At 36.9% G+C, this 22,458-nt stretch overlaps 1 protein-coding gene across 1 annotated transcript in view; it reads left to right on the forward strand.

Moving 5' to 3' along the window:
• RAB18 (RAB18, member RAS oncogene family) overlaps positions 1–21,848 on the forward strand; it is a 33,228-nt gene extending 11,380 nt beyond the window's left edge. The window contains exons 3-7 of the mRNA XM_082616811.1: positions 9,098–9,159; positions 13,093–13,165; positions 14,484–14,602; positions 14,676–14,742; positions 18,105–21,848. Coding sequence (XP_082472937.1) covers positions 9,098–9,159; positions 13,093–13,165; positions 14,484–14,602; positions 14,676–14,742; positions 18,105–18,280 — 497 coding nt within the window. The 3' untranslated portion in view covers positions 18,281–21,848. The remainder of the gene's footprint in view (positions 1–9,097; positions 9,160–13,092; positions 13,166–14,483; positions 14,603–14,675; positions 14,743–18,104) is intronic.
• Positions 21,849–22,458: the final 610 nt, after the last annotated feature.

Raw genomic sequence — 22,458 nt, forward strand, 5'->3', positions numbered from 1 at the left:
AGAAATATTTTGAATGAAGAACTAATTATATTAAAAGCCCACGGAACAGTTTTACAAAATCAATCTTTACTTCGGCAGCAAAATAAATTGGAAAGAAGCAGAAATTTTACAGTACATGTTCTCTGATAATTTATTTTTTCAGAAAGTATTTTTGATCTATTATGTTCCAAGTAGATAGCAATATTTTTTAAATTATGATATAGTAAAATTGGCTTCTTTGGGGGTATAGAGTTCTTTGAATTTAATATGTGTTATAACAAGTATATATGGTTATGTAATCGCTACCACAATCAGGATACCAAACAGTTCCATCATCCAAGAGTTCCCCTAGTGCCATCTTTTTTCAGGCACACTTTTTCCCTGTCTCTATTCCCTGGCAGCCACTGCTAGGTCCTTATCACTATAGTTTTGTGTTTTTGAGAATGTCATATAGATGGAATAGAGTGTGTAACCTTTCCAGCCTGAGTTTTTTCACTTAGCATGATGCCTTTGAGCTGTCTCTGAGTTTTTGCGTGTCAGTAGTTTGTTCCTTTTTATTGGTGGGTTGTATTCCATTTCAGAGTTGGTTAAGTCATCTACCCATTGCAGGACATTTGGGTTGTTTCCAGTTTTTGATGATAATAAATAGACCTGTTAAAAAACATTCAAGTACAGGATTTTACATGAAAATTAATTTTTATTTCTCTAGAGTAATTACCCAATAATGGAATTGCTGGATCATATGGTAAATGCATGTTTAACTTTGGAAAACAGTCTGTCCATTTTTTAATAAAGTGGTTGTGTCATTTTACATTCCCACTAGCAGTATATGAAACTTCCTGTTCTTCTGTAGCCCCATCCATTATACTTAGTATGGTCAGTCTTTTAAATCGTAATCATTCTAATAGGTGTGTATTGGTAATCTCATTGTGATTTACTTTGCATTCTCTAATGACTTATGATGTTGAGCATCTTTTAAAGTTCTTATTTGCTATCCATATGTATATATTTTGTGTGTGTGTGTGAAGTGTCCAACTCTTGTTCAGTTTTTAATTGGGTTTTTTCTTATTGTTGAGCTTTGAGTTCTTTATATATTCTGCATGTAAGTCCATTATTAGATGAAATATGCTTTGTAAATGTGTTTTTCTTAGTCTGTGGCTCCTCTTGCCATTCTCTTAACAGTTTACTTCTAAAAGCAGAAGTTGTTTATTGTGATGAAATCCAACTTACCAATTTTTTTCTTTTATGGATGATGATTTCAGTGTTATATCTTGGGCTCAACAGATGATTGCGATGATTTTCTCCCGCATTTTCCTCTAGAAGTTTTATAGTTTTGTATTTTACACTAGGTGTATGACTCATTTTTTTTTTAAATTTTCACTTATAATGTTCTTTTTAATTTTTATTTTTTTAATTTTTATTTTTTTTTTTGCGGTACACGGGCCTCTCACTGTTGTGGCCTCTCCCGTTGCAGAGCACAGGCTCCGGATGCGCAGGCTCAGCGGCCATGGCTCACGGGCCTAGCCGGTCTGCAGCATGTGGGATCTTCCCAGACCAGGGCACGAACCCGTGTCCCCTGCATCGGCAGGCGGACTCTCAACCACTGCACCACCAGGGAAGCCCGAATGTTCTTTTTTAAAAAAATTTTTATTGGAGTATATTTGATTTACAATGTTGTGTTAGTTTCAGGTATATAGCATAGTGATTCAGTTATACATATACTTATATTCATTCTTTTTCAGATTCTTTTCCCATGTAGGTTATTACAGAATACTGAGTAGAGTTCCCTGTGCTGTACAGTAGGTCCTTGTTGGTTATCTATTTTATATATAGTAGTGTGTATATGTTAACTCCAAGCTCCTAATTCATCCTTCCCCACTCCATGTTTCCCCACTGGTAACCATAAGTTCGTTTTCAAAATCTGTAAGTCTGTTTCTGTTTTGTAAATAAATTCACTTGTATCATTTTTTAAAAATGAGATTTCACTAATGAGTGATATGATATTCGTCTTTCTCTGTCTGACTTACTTCACTTAGTATGATAATCTCTAGGTCCATCCGTGTTGCTGCAGGTGGCATTATTTCGTTCTTTTTATGGCCAAGTAATATTCCATTGTATATATCTACCACATCTTCTTTATCCGTTCTTCTGTTGATGGACATTTAGGTTGCTTCCATGTCTTGGCTATTGTAAATAGTGAAGTGAACATTGGGGTGCATGTATCTTTTCAAATTATGGTTTTCTCCAGATATATGCCCAGGAGTGGGATTGCTGGATCATGTGGTAGTTCTATTTTTAGTTTTTTAAGGAACCTCCATACTGGTGAGCTTTCCCATTCATAATTTTCTTGTTTCTAGCCTTTTCTTTTCTGCCTAGAGAAGTTCCTTTAGAATTTTTTGTAAAGCTGGTTTGGTGGTGCTGAATTCTCTGACCCTTTGCTTGTCTGTAAAGCTTTTGATTTCTCCATCAAATCTGAACAAGAGCCTTGCTCAGTAGAGTATTCTTGGTTGTAGGTTTTTTCCCTTTCATCACTTTAAGTATATCATGCCACTCCCTTCTGGCCTGCAGTTTCTGCTGAAAAATCAGCTGATAAACTTATGGGGATTCTTTTATATATTAATTCTTGCTTTTTCCTTGTTGCCTTTAATGTTTTTTCTTTCTGTTTAATTTTTGTGAGTTTGATTAATATGTGTCTCAGCAAGTTCCTCCTTGGGTTTATCTTGTATGGGACTCTCTGTGCTTCCTGGACTTGAGTGTTTCCTTTCTCATGTTAGGGAAATTTTCAGCTATAATCTCTATAAATATTTTCTCAGGCCCTTTCTCTCTCTTCTCCTTCTGGGACCCCTATAATGCAAATGTTGGTGGGTTTAATGTTGTCCCAGAGGTCTCTAAGACTGTCCTCATTTCTTTTCATTCTTTTTTCTTTTTTATGTGCCACAGCAGTGATTTCCACTACTTTATCTTCCAGTTCTCTTGTTGTTCTTCTGCCTCATTTTTTCTGCTATGGATTCCTTCTAATGTATTTTTCATTTCAGTTATTGTATGGTTCATCTCTGTTTGTTCTTTAAATCTTCTAGCTCTTTGTTAAACATCTCTTACATCTTCTTGGTCTGTGCCTCCATTCTTTTTCTGTGATCTTGGATCATCTTTATTATTGTTACTCTAAATTCTTCTTCAGGTAGATTGCCTATCTCCACTTCATTTAATAGTCCTTTGGGTTTTTATATTGTTCCTTTGAAACATATTTCTCTGCCACCTCATTTTGTCTGACTTTCTGTGTTTGTGGTCTCCTTTCTGCAAGCTTCAGGATCGTAGCTCTGCTTGCTTTTGGTGTCTGCCCCTGATGGGTGAGGCTGGTCATGGGGCTTGTGCAGGCTCCCTGGTGAGAGGGACTGGTGCCTGTCCACTGGTGGGTGGAGCTGGGTCTTGTCCCTCTGGCGGGCAGGGCCATGTCAAGAGGGTGTGTTTAGAGGTGGCTGTGGGCTCAGTATGACTTTAGACAGCCGTCTGCTGATGAGTGGGGCTGTGTTCCTGTCTTTGTAGTTGTTTGGTCTGAGGTGTTCCAGCACTGGAGCCTGTAGGCACTTGGGCGGAGCTGGGTCTTGGGGTCGAGCTGGACATCTCCGGGAGAGTACACACCGATTAATATTCCGTGGGCAGAGGAATCCTCTGGTGGCCCAGCGTCCCGGACTCAGCACTCCCACCCCAGAGGCCCAGGCCTGACGCCATCCCCTGGCTTCTTGGGTCTCCTGTGCCCTCCCTCCCCTCCCACTGCCCATGCAGGCCACAGCACTGTGGGTGCTGCAGCAAAAACACCTGAGACCTTGAGGTGCAGGTGAAACGCCTCAGAGTGGCTACATACATACCTTTCACATCTTTTGTGAGATTTAGCCCTAAGTATTTTATAGGTTTTAATGTACGATGGTAGTAAATTGTAAAAAAATATTGTTTCTTTTCGTTGCTATTACATAGAAACACTCTTGATTGTTTAAATGTTTATTTAGTGCCCTCCAACCTTGCTAAGCTTGCTTATTCGTTCTAGGTGCTTTTTTAATCCCACAGATTCCACGGGGTTTCTACATTCTTCCTTTCCAATCTGGATGCCTTTTATTTCTTGTTTTATTGCCTTGGCTGAAGGTCTCCAGTGCAGTGTTGTGATGAGAGCTGACATCCTTTTGTTCCCGATATTAAGGGGAAAACATTCAGTCTCTACCACTGAGTGTGCTGTTAGTTGTATCTTTTCATAGATGCAGTTTATCAGGTTGAGGAAGTTTCCTTCTATTTCTGGTTTGCTGAGAGGTTTCATTAGGAATGCGTGTTGGATTTTGTTAAATTCCTTTTCCACACTTGTTGAGATGTTCATATGAAGTTTCTTTTTTGGTTTAAAATAGTAAAATCCACATTGATTTTTTTTCCCCGTGTGACATCAACCTTTCATTTCTGAAATAACGTCACTTGGTTGTGCTGTACTGTTCTTTTACACCTATTTGGATGACTAATGGTAAAATTTTGTTTAGGATTTTCATCTGTGTTCATGCGGGATATTAATCTGTAGTTTTCTTTAATTATAGTGTCTTTGTCTGGTTTTGGTATCATGGTACTGTAGAACTCATAGACTGACTAAGGAAGTATTCATTCCTCTTCAGTTTCCTGCAAGAGTTTGTTTGTAATGGATTATTATTGAAATGTTCAGTAGAATTCATTTGGGGCCTGGAGTTTTTTCATGGAAAGGTTTTATCCACAGATTTAAATTCTTTCATAGATATAGGATTCTCTGGTTATCTATTTTTTATTGTGAAAATATACATAAGATAAAATTTACCATTTTAACCATTTTTAAGTGTATGATTCAGTGGCACTATGTTCACATTGTTTTGCAACCATCAATACTATCCATTTCCAGAACTTTTTCATAACCTCAAACAGGAACTCCACCAATTAAGCAATAACTCCCACTCCACATTTCCTCTCAGTCCCTGGTAACTTGTTCTACCTTCCATCTCTATGAATTTGCCTGTTCTAGATACCTTGTATTAGTAGACGCATACAATATTTGTCCTTTTGTAATTTGCTTATTTCACTTAGCATAATGTGTTTAAGGTTCATCCATGTTGTAGCATATATCAGAATTTCATTCCATTTTATAGCTGTATGTATTGGAATTTCATTCCATTTTATGGCTAATAATGTTCCATTATATGTACATACCACATTTTGTTTATCCATTCATCTGTCCATGGACACTTGAGTTGCTTCCACCTTTTGCCTTTTGTGAATAATACTGCTGTGAACATTGTTGTACAATTATTTGTTTGAGTTCCTGTTGTCAGTTCTTTTGGGTATGTACCTGAGTGGAATTGCTACATTATATGGTAATTCTATTTTTAGCTTTTTGAGGAACTGTCAAACTATTTTTCACAGTGACTGTGCCATTTTACATTCCTACCAGCAATGCACAAGCATTCTAATTTCTTAATGTCCTTGTTAACACTTATTTTTCACTTTTTTCTTTAATTGTAGCTGTTTTAATGGATATGAAGTAGTGTCTCATTGTGGTTTTGATTTGCATTTCCCTAATGGATAATGATGTTGAGCATCTTTTCCTGTGCTTTTTGGCCATTTGTGTATATTATTTGGAGAAGTGTCTATTCAAATCCTTTTCACCATTTTTGAATAAGGCTTTCTGTTGTTAAGTTATAGGCATTCTTCATATATTCCAAATACTAATCCCTTATCAGATAACTGGCTTGCAAATATTTTTTCCATTTTGTGAGGTTTTTTTCCCACTCCCTTGATGTTGCCCTTTGATGCATGTAAGTTTTTAATTTTGATGAAGTCCAGTTTATTTTTCTTCTGTTGCCTGTGCTCTTGGTGTTACATCCAAAAAATCTTTGCCAAATCCCATGTCATGAAAAATTTTTCCTATCCTTTCTTCTAAGAGTTTTTAAGATTTAGTTTTTACATTTACATCTTTGATCCATTTGGGGCTAACTTTTGTATGTGGTGTAAGGTTAGGGTCCAACTTCATTCTTTTGCATCTGGATATCTAGTTTTCTGAGCATCATTTGTTGAAAGGACTGGCCTTTACCTATTGAATGGTCTTGGCTTCCTTGTTGAAAATCAGTTGGCTATATATGTGAGGGTTTATTTCTGGGTTCTCTATTTATTCCATTGGTTTAAATGACTGTACTTAATGCTAGTACCACTGTTTTAATTATTGTAGTTTTGTAGTAAGTTTTGAAGTTTTAAAGTTTGAGTCCTCCAACTATTCTTTTTTTTTTCAATATTGTTTTGTTATTTAGTGCCTCTTGTAATTCTATATGAATTTGAGTGTCAGCGTTTCCATTCTGCAAAAAAAGCTATTAGAATTTTTATTGGATTCTGTTGGATCTGTAGATAGCTTTGGGTAGTATTGTCATCTTCACAATATTAAGCCTTCCAACTCATGAACACAGCATGTCTTTCCACTTATTTGTGTCTTCTTTAATTTCTTTCAGCAGTGTTTTGTAGTTTTCAGTGTATAAATATTAAAGCTACTTGGTTAAATTTATTCCTGAATACTATTATTATTATTATCATCGTCATCATCATCTATTTTAAAAGTATTTTATTCTTTTTGATGCTATTGTAAATGAAATGATATTTAAAATTTTTCTTTTTGGATTGATTTATAGCCAGTTGGTCAGAAGCACAGGTAACAACGTGGACTTGAGATTGGACTCTGAAATGGGGGTGTGGCAGTCTTGTGGGACTTCGCCCTTACCCTGTGGGATCTATCTCTTAACTTCAGGTAGATAGTGTCAGAACTGAATTGAATTGTGGGACACCCAGCTGGTGTCCCTGGAAAGTCAAAGAATTGGTAGTTGTGGGAAAAACCCTACGTATTGGGCCACAGAAGTGTTCAGTGTTGTAGAGGAGAAACACAGGAGTGTTTTTTTCTAAACAGTCTGCTTCTATTATGAGCTCCTTGTTTGTCATCCACATGAGGAGGTTGAGAAGATAGTTTAATCAAATGTAGTGGGAAGTTGGCAAAATAAAATTTATCAAAAACATTCCCACTGCTGCCACCCATAAGGCAAATTAACAGCCACTTGCAAAACAGAAGACCCAGACTTGGTGAAGAAGCAGTTTGAGCATCAAAGAGCTAAAGAGATCAATGTCTGCACAGGAGATTCACCAGAGGAACCAAGGGAGGATGAATGAGAACTGAAGGTCCTGTGTCCAGGAGAGGTACCCTTTCAGGTTGCCTGTCTCTTGACTTTGATGGTAGGACTCCAGGGGCAGTGTTTCCTGAGGGTGTTATCTGTAGCTTTCAAATCTAACATGTCAGAAGAGTAACTTGGAGACAGTTATTGACATGCAAATTATACGTATGACAGAGAAAGTCATTAGACTGCCAAGAAATATATGCAGGAAATTATAAAAGAGAAAGAGGATATTGGGGGAGGGAAGGAGAACACAAACATTCTGGGAACATTGAGTTTCTTTTCCTGGGTAGACTAGCTGGTAGCAGTCTGCCCTTGAGCAGATTTGTCTTAGGTGTTTAAGAATAGAAAAGTTCTTTCTATCTTCTCTGAGGAACCTTGAGAATTTAACTGTGGAGCATGTGTGACAGGCCGTCTCTTTGTGATGTCTACCAGTGGCCTTCATTTAGTACCTCTACCAAGTCAGAACCATTTCTTCATCCACATTTTCTCAAGTTTGGGTGTCTTTTTTTAAAGCTGTATGAGTAAAATGTAAATAATTTCATATTTTTTATAAAAATGGTGTGGCAGATTTCTTTATCTAGACCTGGTGAATACAAGTTTACTTAATATATAGAATTTTTTGTTTGTTTTGCCTCAAAGAAACTACACTTAGGTTTTCCTTGGACTGTGCAATTGCCACTGTCCTTTAACTCATGGTTGCCTGACATTCTAGGAATGACTTTATCAACTTCTTTATCACCTTAGCCCAAGACACCAAACTGTTTTTTTTTAATCTTTGGCATGCAGAAAGACCTGGTGTAATGCATGTTTTGAAATGCATTTTTACTACCTAATTTGTGTAATGGATTATCAGAAATCATCCAAGAATTACTAATATATTTCCATATTGGTGACAGGTGTTCTAGGAAGCATTTAGTATTTGAGCATTTATATATATCATCTTAGTTGTGGCTGTTCTGAATTAATTGTGATAAGCTAAAATCTTTTGAAAGTTTCTTTCCAAGTGTCTTGAGTTAATATTTTCCCTCTGGCCAGTGGGATAGACTGCACATTATTTTTGATACTCTTTTAAGACATGTGGGCAGTTAACTGTTCATTTAAGCCAGGTGGCATGTGTCAAGTCCTTTTCCAGGGCAGGGAGAGGTTTTGGGGGCTGCTGTAGTAGAGCCCAATGTGACTTCTTACGGAACTTGTCTTCCCTTCATATAAATCAGTACATACAGATTTCACTGCTCTTCAAGCACTCCTCTGTAACTTATGAAGATTCTTAAAGGATTGGGCATAAACGTTTTTGTGTGTAAATTCTCTTTTTGCAATTGTGCAGTAGCAAGTGATTATTGATAAAATTATATAAAATGAATACTGTTTTTTAGGATAAAGACAAACAAAAACAAAGAATTCATAAGGCAAGGGAAGAGGGGCCCTTTTATAATTTTACCAGTCTTCCAAGCTGCCCACAGCCAGAATCTGACTTAGGGTGTTGGCCAGCTGTGGACAACGCTCCTAATAATAGCTTAGGGGGCCCTGGGAAAGTGCCCCAACCCACAGTCAGCCAGACATCTTCTCTACATCAGCACGGTGAACTCTAGCTCTTGGCTTTTAATGTGCAGGGTCGATCACCGCCTTACACCTTACACTTTCATTTTTTTCAATAAAATGTTTGCTTTTTCAAGAAGTCCAGGTAAGTGAATAAATTTTGCAAGCATTTGGTTTTCATTTTTCTCGATTAAATTCTAAGCTGCTAAACTTTAGTGACACTTTTTCTTTTATCTTCACATCCATAACTCTAAGAATTCGGATGTGAATTTGGGCATTTAATAAAGTGGCTTTTCTGTTTCTTCATTTTCTTGGTAATTGATTTTAAATGTATGTTTTACTGGAATTCTTATCAAAATTTTCATTTTTCCAAGGTGTTGACTTTAAGGTGAAAACAATTTCAGTGGATGGAAATAAGGCTAAACTTGCAATATGGGTAAGAATTTTTAAAATGTATTCTGTGTGAATATTAAACTTGTACTTTTTGAAGAAGCAGAAATTGATGTGTGTAGTGTTCTAGAGCTGAATGAGCAATGTGTGTTTAATAACTTGGGAGATTTGATGTTGATTAAAGGATAGACATAAATAGTTATATCTTATAATTCTGTAATCGGGCAGAGACTTGTTTTACTTACTCAGATTTTTAAAATATATAATCCCTTCAGAATATTTGAAAACAGAGTATTAAAAAATTCATCGTCTGCCAGAGAGAATCATTGTTATTGAATGTGTTTCTTTAAAGTTTTGAAAAGACAACCTACTCTGAACTAATGCTAAAGGCAGTTGTTGGGGAGAAGGGAACGAAGCGATAGAAAAAATGATTTTTCATGTTTGTTAGTGTAAATATCTATAAAATTTGAGCTTGCCAACGCTGGATTTTTTTTTAATACTGATGCTGAGTGTTTACTTACTAGCGTCTTTTCATTTGCCTGTTAACCCAGCTGTTCTGATCCGCATTCTCTGCTAGCTAGACCTCTTCCTGGTAGTGCTGAATAAGGTAGCACTAGCTGCTGGGACATCCAGGTTACTCAGCCTGCATCTGTATGCTCCTCTTTCCCCCTCTCCTTCCTTCCTTCCTTCCTTCCTATCTCTGTCTCTCCATCTAAGTATGATTGCTTATATATTAAATATATTACATATAAAATTTATAAAAATATACTCAGCTAATTCCCACATATGCTATAGTTAAATATCTAAGTATATTTTTATAACATGATAATAATACTAGAACTGGTCTGCAGTCATCAAATTGAGTCATACTTTGGTGGCTAAGTAGTAAATGCTGGCTGGGTGGGTATCAATTACAGATTGAAACAGCAAGTGTTCATGCATTGTATGATCTCATTCATGTTAATGGCATTCTCTGAATGGCACACTATTTCTAACACACATTTTATTCCAAATGACTGTGTGTCTTATGTTTTTTTTGTCAGTTTTGTCAGTTTTCTAAGATACAATGCTTTACATGATTGGTAGCCTGTTTGTCCCTTCCCCAAAATCTGTTTAATATCAATCAGTACAGTAATGTCTAACAAGAAACAATTTGGAAAATGTTGAACTAGACCATAGTAAAATATATACTGAAGTTTAAGAATGCTCCCTTCTTTTCGTACTGAAGTGGAGCCTGATTTTCCATATTTTTCTTGTTTGATTTATTACCTCTTCTGCCCTTGCTCCTGCTGTGACATATACAATTTAGAATAGGATCTGAGGCTTGATGGCTGCTGTGAGATCTTACTTTCATACAAGAGGTTTTTTGTTTGTTTGTTTTTAATTTACTTTCTAGTTCCTGCTCAATAAAAAGGTTGGCAGGTATTACTGAAGTGACATCTTTATCATAGGCTTATAAATATTTTTTAAATAAGAGAGGCTTCTCCTGACTGCAAGGATGATATAGTTTCATTCTAAAAAGGATAATCAAAATAGTATGAACTTAATAGAGAAGAACGTTCATCTTTAACCAATGTCTGCATTTTAGTGAACATCCTATAAAATGTCAGACACATGCACATTGTTACACGTGTTGTATATGCAACTTTCTGAAAGAAAGGATTCACCTGCTTGTCACCCTCCCCCCAACACACTGTGTACATTTTTGTGTCAATAAATATAGAAGTACATCAGTTTAAATGACCATCTTAAAGATATTTACACCATTAATAGTTTTTCACAAAGATCAGAAGTGCTGTGATGAGCATACTAATTTTTACATCTGTGTGTACTTGTCCAGTTACTTTACAGTGTATACGTAGAAGCTGAATTATTGTCTCAAAGAATATGAAGACTTAACATTGGGGTATAGGAAAAAGGTCTTCTGTACTCTATATTGTTAATCTTTCTCATTTTTGCCTTTCTGAGTAATAATTTTTCACTTGTTTTGCATTTCTTTTGATTAGTGAGATTTTTTCTTACATATTTATTGATTATATTTTAATGAATTTTCTCTTATATGCTTTGCCCTTTTTATATTAGTGTTCATCTTTTTCATGGTTAAAGTCTTTATATAATAAAAATACTAGCTTTTTGTCATACGCCACACTTTTTCCACTCTGTCATTTGTCTTTAAAATCTTATTTAAGAGGAGTATACATTAATGTTCTTGTGTGTGTGTGTAATACTAACTCTGTCATATGCTGCAGATTTTTTCCCCTAGTTTGTCATTTACTTTCAAATCTTGTTGAGGATGAGTGTTGGGGTGCGGGCGGGGAGAGAGCATGTGTTGGGGAGGGGTGTTCTTGCCATACCAAGGGTTTAGTACTCACATGATTAAATCAGTTATTTTCTTCATGCATCTGGATGTCATGTCATATTTAGGAAGGCCTTCTCACTCAGTATTAGAAATATATGAATCTACTTCATGTAAATAAAATCAGCTCCTCTCCCACTTGGATGCTCCTTCCAGGATTCTTCAAACAGATCAGTCAGGCACAGCCCTGCCTCCTGTGCCCCCGAAAGTGCGGCACACACAGCATGGCCTACTGGGCACCCACCTCCGAGGTGGTTTTTCTCTGCATCCTTCCCTCACTTCTACTCCCCACATTCTGTCATTTAGCCTTTCTAGATCCTTTCCAGCTTTGTCCGTTTCTGTCTTTAATAATCCTCTCTTCTCCCATCAGAAAATAAAACCACATATAATAAGCTCTGCTTCCTTTATCTTACAAAGATGTTATTACTTACTGCAAATTCCTGTTTTGAAGACAAGCAAAGATCTAACTTCTGACTATTTAAACATATAAATTATATAGTTATTATAAATTCTGATCCATCTGAGCTTCTGCTTGCACCATAGCTAAACTCACAACCATGGGACTGGCAGTTGTTGACATTTGATATGTGTGTTTACTTTTCTTCAGGTTATTTTACATTAGCAGACTGCAAACTTTTTCTTAAAAGACTGGAAAATATTTAGTTCAACCCCAAGGTGGGCCGTACAGCAGTACATAAGTGAATGGGCCTGGCTGTGTTCCAGGAAAACTTTATTTAACAAAAACATATAATGAAACAGGTCGTGGGTTGAGGCAGCAGTTTACCAACTGCTGCTTTGCTTAATCTTAGGTAGACGTGAGCCACAGTCCGAGGATGGTAGAAAGAAGACAGAAGGAACCAGGCCCAGAAGAAGAGACTTGTTAATTAGTTTACTCCTTTTTTTTTTTCAACAGAAGTTGAGCAACTATCCTATGGCAGGAATTTCTCTGGGCTCTGGGGTTAAACCGGTGATTGAGCAGATGTGGTCCCTTCCTTGTGAAATTTACATTTCCTAGCTTGTGTACATCTTATATTCATTACCCCTAATATGAGTCAGAAATGTAATAAGGAGTGGTTTGGTTTTAATGCATTTTCCTGAAAGAAGATACATCAAAAACATTTTTTAAAGTACAACCTAAAAATTGCCTACTTAAAATAAAACACCCCTGTAATTCTCTTTAAATCATTGGTTCTCAACCTTGATTCTATGTCAGAATCACCTGGTGGGAAGAGTATTAAAACTTCTGTCATACCCTAGTTAAGTCAGAATCTTCATGGGTTCAAGCTAGGCGTCTGTATTTTTCATTTCCCAGGAAATTTTATTGTGCCACCGGAGTTGAGAACAGTGGCTTTCAATGAAATGGGTTTCATGTGTAATAAAAATCTTAAATTCAAAATGGTAGAAAACCTATACTTTGTTACATTTTTTCTAGAGATGAGGCGGTATTTGTTAGTTTTTATGTTACATTTGTCAGTAAAAAAAAAAATGTCTTATTTAAATTTTAAGTTTTAAATGAGCTTGATATTTTAATAATGCTGTTCAACTTTCTGCTCTTAAATTAGTATGTTGAAGGCTTTTATTTATACTTTGTTTTGTTTAATAATAATTGATTGCCACTTTTAGGATACTGCTGGTCAAGAAAGGTTCAGAACATTAACTCCCAGCTATTATAGAGGTGCACAGGGTGTTATATTAGGTAAGGTTTTACTTTAATATACCGTTTAAAAAATATTGTTTTATTACTGGGGAATTTCTAATTTTCCTTGTTTGTGAAGGTCAATAAGTTTTTGTTTCATTTTTCTTTAGGGCTACTTTTATGTGACTTGAAGTTATATTAACTTCATGTAATATTAATGAATATTTAAACTTTTAAAATTTTGTCTCAGCCCTTTGTCTAGCAATTAAAAAATAAAGATCAGAAACATGTACTAAGGAGTGGTTTGGATTTATGCATTTTCCTGAAAGAAGATACATAGAAAACATTTTTTAAAGTACAACCTAAAAATCGCTTACCTAAAATAAAACACCCCTATAATTTATCTGGTTTAAAAGCACGTGTTGCTGAGGACATAATTGAGGACCAGTCCTCCTGTCACTGGTCTGTCTTAGAGTATTACCAGAAACCAATCTTCAGTCAGCAGCTTACAAATATTTACTGCCAGATTATAAAAGGAGAGTGTTGGTTGCTTAGCAGAATCTGTTTTATTAGTCTTGAAAAATAGCACAAAGCACTTAGTACTATTGATTTATAATCACACAGAACTTAAAAACCAAGTGTGGATTTTCAATATAATTTATTGAAAAGTGCTTGTTCTTAATATTCCTGAGAAACTGTTTAAAATGAATATTGATCAATTGTAGGGAGAAATCTCTTTTTATATATCATGACTTGTGAGGCTTTGGTTTCATTTCTGTTAATTTGACGGTGACTCTCATAGTTTTGGTTCAGCATCTCCTAAGTTTAGAAAACACTTTAAATTAATAAGCTCTTTATTTAGTATAATGCAGAGTGATGTGAGATGAAAGTGAAAACAGAGGAAGACGATCAGGATTCCACCCACTAACTTTACATGTTTTTTCAAAATTTCAAATTCTGGTCCTTGTGAGAAATAAAATAATAGGGTCATAGATGTTGAAATTTATGTAAATTTTTTTGGTATTTTGCCACAGATTTGAATCTAAACACCTTTTGGTTTTCAGACAAACTTTTTTTATTGTTATAAATGGAGACAGCTGTTGTTTTGCTTAATTTTCAGTTATCACATAGGATATAATTTCATTTCTCTCACAACATATGTAAATAAAGTTGAAGTATGTATGTAAATGCATATATATTTTTAAAAAATACACTTGTTTCTTCCATCTAGATCAGTAGGCACTGATTTTTAAGCATTGAAGGCTTAAAAAACAGACTTGTCTGTATAGTAATGTCAGTTCCTAGTACATATCAGAAGTGTAATGTCATTGTTTCTTACTTTTGATATTTATTTAATAAATGATTCTTTTTATTTCAGTTTATGATGTCACAAGAAGAGACACCTTTGTTAAACTGGATAATTGGTTAAATGAGTTGGAAACGTACTGCACGAGAAATGACATAGTAAACATGCTGGTTGGAAATAAAATTGATAAGGTGAGAAGTTAGACACTTGGCAGTTTGGCTCTATATTTTGCTAGCTTTTCTTAATCTTTGATTTACCTTTTAGGAAAATCGTGAAGTTGACAGAAATGAAGGCCTGAAGTTTGCACGGAAGCATTCCATGTTATTTATAGGTAGGTGTGTAAATCTTTATCTTTTCATTATTAATGAAGAGTTTTTAAATGGAGTTTCTGTTACATTGTTCTCTTTATGAACCATAAAATGTGTGTATATAGCTTGTGCTATAAAACTAACCAACTGTAGAACCAGGTTCCTTATTTTTCTTTCTGTGAAAAAGAATAGGATCACATCATGTGAAGCCTGACAGAGCACAGTCACACCATTCCTCTCCTTCAGTAAAGCCAGGAACCCAGCCCTGCAGTCATACCTACTGGTTCATGTGCTGGCAGCAGTGGCACCACCTGAGAGCTTGTTAGAAATGCTTCATTTCAGACCCTAGCCCAGTTTTTCTGAATTAGAATCTGCATTTGAGAAAGATGTTCATGTGATCTGTATGCACGTTAATGTGTGAGAAGCACGGTAGAGCAAGTGTTGGCAAATACAGCACGGGCCAGATGTGGCCCCACTGTTCGTATGGGAACACACCATGCCCGCTCATCTGCGTTGCTGTCTATGGCTGCCTTTGTGCTTCATGGCAGAGTTCAGTCATTACAGTAGAGGCAGTATGGCATCAAAGCCTAAAATATTTACTCTCTAGCCACTTACAGAAGACGTTTGTTGACCCCTTGTCTGGCATAGTGGGCTGCCTCTACCAGTTGGGGGCTTTTAAAAATTACAGCTCTCTGGGCCTTACTTATCACAGGTATGAAACAGAGCCTCGAAGGCAGTTTATAAGAAACACACTAGTTGATTCTGATGTGAAGCCAGCCTTAGGAATTACTGTTTTAGCTATTCCACTGTATTAGAACCTAGTAGGAATCAGGAAATGGAAATGCGAGAACATCACATATAAAGAGAAGTGGGGTGGTGTAAGTGGAAGGTATAGGGAATTTTAAATTTTTTATTTATTTTTTGCGGTACGCGGGCCCTTCACTGCTGTGGCCCCTCCCGCCACGGAGCACAGGCCCGGGACGCGCAGGCCCAGTGGCCATGGCTCACGGGCCCAGCCGCTCCGCAGCATGTGGGATCCTCCTGGACCGGGGCACAAACTAGCGTCCCCCGCATCGGCAGGCAGACTCTCAACCACTGCACCACCAGGGAAGCCCGGTATAGGGAATTTTAGAAGGGGATTGAGTAGTATCTCTACTGCTTACTTGCTAGGTGTCTTTCATTTTTATATGTTAGTTTGTTCAATTAATATTTATTGAACACTGAGGATACAACAACAAAATGGTCCAACTTCCTGTCCTCAGGGAGTTTACATTCCAGGCTGGGAAACAGACTTGTATAAGTAAGTAGTGCTATGCAGGAAATAAAACATAGTAAGGGGAGAGAGAATGACCAGGGTGGGAGGTAATAAGGAAAAGTTCTTTGAGAGAGTGCCATTTGAGCAAGAATTCGTGGTATGAAGATCAAGACGGAGAGCGTCTCAGGCTGAGAGAATAACAAGTATTTCCTGAGGTAGGAACCAGCTTAGTGTGTCTGAGCAACAGGAAGAAAGCTTGTGGGCTGGAGCATAGTGTGTGCTGGAGGAAAGGGTGGTGATGATGGGACAAGAGATCTTAAGAGGTCATGTTGGACCTCCTAGGATATGGTAAAGAAATGAATTTTATTCTAAGCAAGGTGGAAAGCAAGGGAGTAGTGCTGTGATTTGATATTCTTTTAAAGAGACTCATTTGTGTAGAAAATGGCCTGTGAGAAGCAGAAGCAAGAGGCTGGTTATTCTCTTACAGTGGCCTAGATGAGGGATGCTGGTGGCGCTGACTGTGGTGGCAGTCGTGGGTGGTGGGAAGTTGGCAGGTCCAGGAGACGCTTTGAGGGTAGAGCTGACAGCAGACAGGTTGGGTGTGGAGGGTAAGACAGCAATCAGGATAAGTTCAAGTCTCTGGCATGAGCAGCTAGGTGAATGGTGGTGCCGTAACTGAGATGTGGAAGTCTGAGATAAGAACAGGTTTAGGCAGAGGAATAGGGAATCACGATTTCTGCTTAGACATGAGACCTGTCTTTCAGACAACCAGTGGACATCGTGGTCATTGGCATTTAGGTGGCATTTAAAGTCATGGGATTGGAGCAATCACTACAGGAAAAACTGGATAGAAAAGGGCTGAAGATTGAACCCTGGGGCACTCCAACAGTCAGAAGTCAGCAGGAAAAGGAGGTGCCAGCAAGTAAGGCCGTGAACGATATGCCAGTGAGAGAGGAGTACCAGGAGTGTTCAGTGTCCTGCAAGTCACGTGAACAAAGTGTTTAAAGGAAGAAAGCGGTCAGCCGCATCAAATGCTGCAAGGTGTCAAATGAGAAAAGGACGTTGGATTTGACAAGGCAGAGGCTGTTGGTAGTCTTTAAAAGAATAGTTTCCATGGAGTGGTGGGAACAAAAGTCTAATCAGAGTAGTTTGAAGAAAATTTTGAGATAAAGTGGAAACAACTTATATGGACAGCTCTTTGTGACAGTTTTGTTTTGAGAGAGTAGAGAAACCAGGTGGCTACTGGAGGAGGTGTGGGCTGGAGGGCAGGTTGGTTGGTTGGGCGGGTGGGTGTTGAATAAGACGGACAATAATTTTGGTGGGCTTTTAAGCTGACTAGTATAATCCAGTAGAGAGGGCACATGATTTTTCAGTGAATGAGAAGGGGTGGGATCCCGGGAACTAGACAAAGGGGGCCCTCGGATGGCAGCCGGGATGGTTCACCCGTTGTAACAGGAGTGAAGGCAAAGCCTAAGGATACAGATGTAGATTGGCTGGTAACCCTGTTAGTGGGATGATCAGTAGTTCTTGCCAGGTTGTTTCTGTTTTTCTCAATATAGAGCTAGATCATGAGCTGAGGTAGAGGAGCTTTAAGATGACGGAATAAATAGTCATCTCAGACTGGAAAAAAAGGTAGTCACTGGGGAAATACAGGATTGGGGAGCAGTGCTAAGTGTCCACATGCATCTCATGAGCATAAATTTAAAATGGGACTAGTGTTCATGGTTGTATGTCATTTATGCAACCACCTATAGCTGCTGGGTCACAGGCACAGAGCAACCAGATTGTTTAACTTAGAGCCTAGATTTCCTTATTCTAAAATGGGAATGATACCTGCTTCAGGGGCTAATTTTAAGAACTAAAAAAATTAAGGAAAGAACTTTGGCGTAGTATTTGAGTAGGGCTTTGAAATTTACAACTCTATCACAAAATCTTGGGCTTATATACCGCTAGTCTTAATGGATAGAATTTAAATAGCTCAACTTTGAGAGTTGCAGGAAATTCGCTAATCTTAAACCTGTGGGGAGAGATTTGGCTTTTTAGATATCATCAGCTGATATTTCTGCTGTAATAGTTTTCCAGAAAAACATAGAAATGTGATCAGATCTGACATTTTTCCTTGAATTTCAGAGGCAAGTGCAAAAACCTGTGATGGCGTACAGTGTGCTTTTGAGGAACTTGTTGAAAAGATCATTCAGACGCCTGGACTGTGGGAAAGTGAGAACCAGAATAAAGGAGTCAAACTGACACACAGGGAAGAAGGCCAAGGAGGAGGAGCCTGTGGTGGTTACTGTTCTGTGTTATAAACTCTGGGAAACTCCATCTCTTGCATATTTGATCAGATAATGTCATCTTTCTGTATATAAACTCTTTAACTGCTATTTTAGGGTCCTTGCAGTTTGCACATATTTGTTTTGTATCATGGCAGTAAATATTTGCGAGAAATCCCACTTATCAACTTTTCCAGGTAAAACATTATGGTAAGCATGCACAGTTTGCAATCTGCAGTTTTTTATGTAACATAAAATAGGTGTACCTTTATAAGTACATTTGATTTTATGATTTACATTCATCATGTGATTTTTTAAAAATCCACTTATCTAGTGTATGTTGATACAAGGTCTATTTCTGGTCTCCTTTTCATTTAAATACTCATCAATTACTGAATTAATTGGTATGTAGAACTCCTAGGACCACTGGGAGATATACAGGTATCATCAAACCTGGCAAATTTCCCTTCAGAAATAACAAAGAGCATGATGCCATAACTTTTCTACGATGTTTGCTGATGGATTCTCTTTTAGTACTAAGCAAAATTCTCTTTACAGGATGTAGTCCAGGCCAATTTATAATTAAACCTCTTGTTTGTTCTGATGTTGTTCTGATGCTTCTAAAATAGCATCGATATGTTAAAGAAGTTTGGTCTTACTTTTAATTTAGTTCAAGAGTAGCTCAGTTGCTTAACTGCAGTTTTAATTCTGTGATATGTACATGGGATTCATGACCCTTTGTGCAGCATTTTTGGTTATGTGGTATTTGACAGGATGGCAATAAGGTTCCCCCCATTTTGTTTTCAGAAGGACAGGAATAGTGTGTTTATGTGTTTATGTGTTTACTACTCGTGTAGTACTTAGCAGTTTTAAAAACAACACCTTTTCCCATAAATGTTGGTGGTGTTTGTCCAAGTACTTCAATTGTAGCTTGTGTAATGTTAATGAATATCTGTATCTTATGACTTCCATAAATGGCTAGTTGATACTCAAAAACCTACTTCTGTGTTTTGAGGGTTGGGGGAAAACACACTAAATTATAATTTGAGAAAGGCATATTGCTTCCAGATTTTGATGTATGTGGGAAAATACTGTTGCAATGAAAATCTTGGTAATTTACTGTAACAAGTAGCCAATAGTTTATCAAAACCAACTTGTACAGACTAATAAATCTTCTCCACAGTATTCAGTTTTCTAACCTCTTGCTATTGTACACTGTATATTTTTTCACTCATATATTTAATTTACATTGATCTCTGCTATTTTAAGCCTCCAGATAAGTAATTTGTCCTTTCAGGCAGGTTACTCTAATACCCCTCAGTAAGATTAATAAGAAATATTAATTTCTGGGCAGTTTGTTCTCTGTATACAGTTGCAAATGATAAACATTTTTGTGGGTCACCTTTGCAATACGTGTGATAATGGGCTGAAATGTACATCTTCACATAAGAAAACCTTACATTCTACGTGGTTCACACTTGTTAGACTACATTACATTTGATTAAAGGTTTTCTGCATTATGTATGTTTTTACTAAATATGAAACATACTACTTTAATGTTGGAGAAAGATAGCTAACACATGTACTTAACGATTTGTTGTTACATTAAAACTGTAGATTTGTATATTTATGTAGTTTCTGTATTGACATTTCTGTTTATTGCTTTTTGCTCCTTGAACTATATATAATACTTTCTATGCATTGGATTGTCTTGATTTGGTCAGAATTTGGATACATATGAGTCACTTAACTTTTAACAACTAATTTTGTTTGATTTATATTGTAACCTTTTATAGTTTTTAAATAAATATAGCCTGCTTTCCCTAGATGCATTTGTGCAGGAAGTATTACACATTTCCCTGTTACTCTCATCAGCTGAGGAAGTCCTGAATACAGTGTGATTCACATTGTCACTATTTTGTTGCAAGTTTCTTGTTTCATAGTGTAGGTTTTCTAAGTGATGTAGTAGTAATATCTAAAATTAGTCACTTAACAGGATTTTGTCATTTCTTCATTTCTCAGTCATTTGTAGTAGTTTTAAAGTGCCTCTTGCAGATGGAGAAAATCAGAACAATTAGAATATAGTGTTTTGAGTCTGGGAGTACTGAGATAGACCTAAACAAAAAAAATAACTTCAATTTATATTAACAGTAAGAGTTAACATTTATTGAAAGCTTACTGGGTGTCAGGTCCAGTTCTAAGTGCTGGATTATCTCATTAAACCTCACAGCGACCTTAAGAGATTGGTTGGTACTGCCATTATGCCCATTTTAAAGATGAGTATGATGAAACTTATATAGGTTAAGTAACTTCCCAAAGATCACAGAGCTAGTCAGTGATGGAGCTGGATTCCAGTCAAGGCATTTTCACTCCTGAGTCCGTACACTTAACCACCGCTCCCTTTGCTATGGCTAGTTTTTGTTTTAACATAGCAGGTTTATCATTCTTTTGTCATGTGTAATAGAAGCTTTTCAGGTTTTTTGGTTGTAGAGTAAATCCCACTGATGAAAACCAACTGTGTAAATCATTTGACCTAGAAGTTAAGGTAGTAGAGTAGGTGGCCTCTTAGTTCTTTTACCACCTCATAGTGGAGTGAAAATCTTTGACTTAGTAAAGGTACAAAATCAGGGGACTTAGGGCACCTTAATTTCCTATTTTTAATTGGATATGGGAAAAGTTATTAAATCTGGGAACAGCCTTTCGGCTCAAAATTGAAATCTAGGGGATGTTTTCATTTCAAGTACTCAGTTGCCATCTACAAATTCACACTTGGCTTTCTAACTGAATACAGTGGAATTGGACTTGATTTTGATTCATTGTAATTTGCATACTTGAAATATACATGATTACATGATTCTGTTTTAAGTGTGGGATAGCACAGACCTACCTTATGTCTATAATGTCTTTAAATACAGTTTAATATATATTTTTTCTAACTGATTTTCAAGTGAACTGGGATAATCCTCTAGATCCAATAGCTTGTAGGTCTTCTCAGTATTCAAGCATTATGCTTCTATATTTTGGGGTCCATTTCATCAGTCATACTTATGAAGTTTTTGCATCCTTCATTTATTTCCCTTGTTAGAGATAGGAATAAAAGCATTTAATTTAGAAGATATTATACTAGTTCTGACCCCAGCTATGCTGAGGGTAATCAACTATAGATTTCATCTTGGGTTTTGTCTGGAAATGTTGAAGGAAGAGAATAGAAAGAAATAAGCTGAGTCAACACTTGGAGCTAAGGAATAAAGATTTACCCAGGAATCTCCGTTTTTATTTTTTATTATCATTTTTAATGGGAACATCTATCAGGTTGGAGGAAAAGAAACATGCTCAACTTCTGTTACATTATGGGCTTTAAATTTTATTGTTTGTTGCTAGCTTTTTGTTTCATATTTAGGAATCAGTGACATTTCTGATAGTGGCATAAAGTTTGCTTCAGGGCCTCTTAGTTACAACTGTTTTGTCACAAATGTTTCCAGTAGTACTGTGAGCTTCTCTTCTCACAGGAGCTGCCCCCTCACCATCTCTCTCTCACACACAAGCAATGTTTCTTTTTCTCTTATTAACCTGATAAACAATAAACTATGTAATTTTATTTGTATTTCTTTGAGTACCAGTGTGGTTGGGCACTTGGGATATTTGTATTATTTTCTTTTGTTCCTTGTTCATGTTATGTTGTGCTTGCCCATCCAGCATCCACCACCCACTTTTTCTTTGGGTAACTGCCCTCCATCATCACACATGCAGCTTGGATGGGATTGTCGCACCTTCAGCTCTGGAGCTGACGTGGTTATCTTTAACCAGTGCCACTTGCCCCCACTCCCCACAGTAAATGGTTCAGATGAGGCTACTTAGTTATAAGATGTTTGCTAAGGCTTCCTCAGGAACTGCAGAAGAAGACACTTTCTTGGAGATAATGTGGTGTGATAATTCTGAACTTGCTGCAGCCAGCTTTTCTATTTAAAGGAGCCAGCCTGAGGGCAGTACTAAGAAAATAAAAGTGTGTCCAAGTTGGACCCTTGATGCAATCTGGAGCCTCTGGATCAAACTGGACCTGAAGTTAGTTACACTTCTGGACTTTTCACTTATGTGAGCCAATAAATTCCCTTTTGGTTTAAGCCAGTTTGAGTTGGATTTTTTTTCTTGTAACCAGAGGTATGCTCTGTGAGTGTATATGGTCATGTAGGGGCTCTTTGTACACTGAGTTCAGT

The sequence above is a fragment of the Mesoplodon mirus genome (assembly GCF_964341445.2).
Source record: "Mesoplodon mirus genome assembly, chromosome: 4".
NCBI classification, from domain to species: domain Eukaryota; kingdom Metazoa; phylum Chordata; class Mammalia; order Artiodactyla; family Ziphiidae; genus Mesoplodon; species Mesoplodon mirus.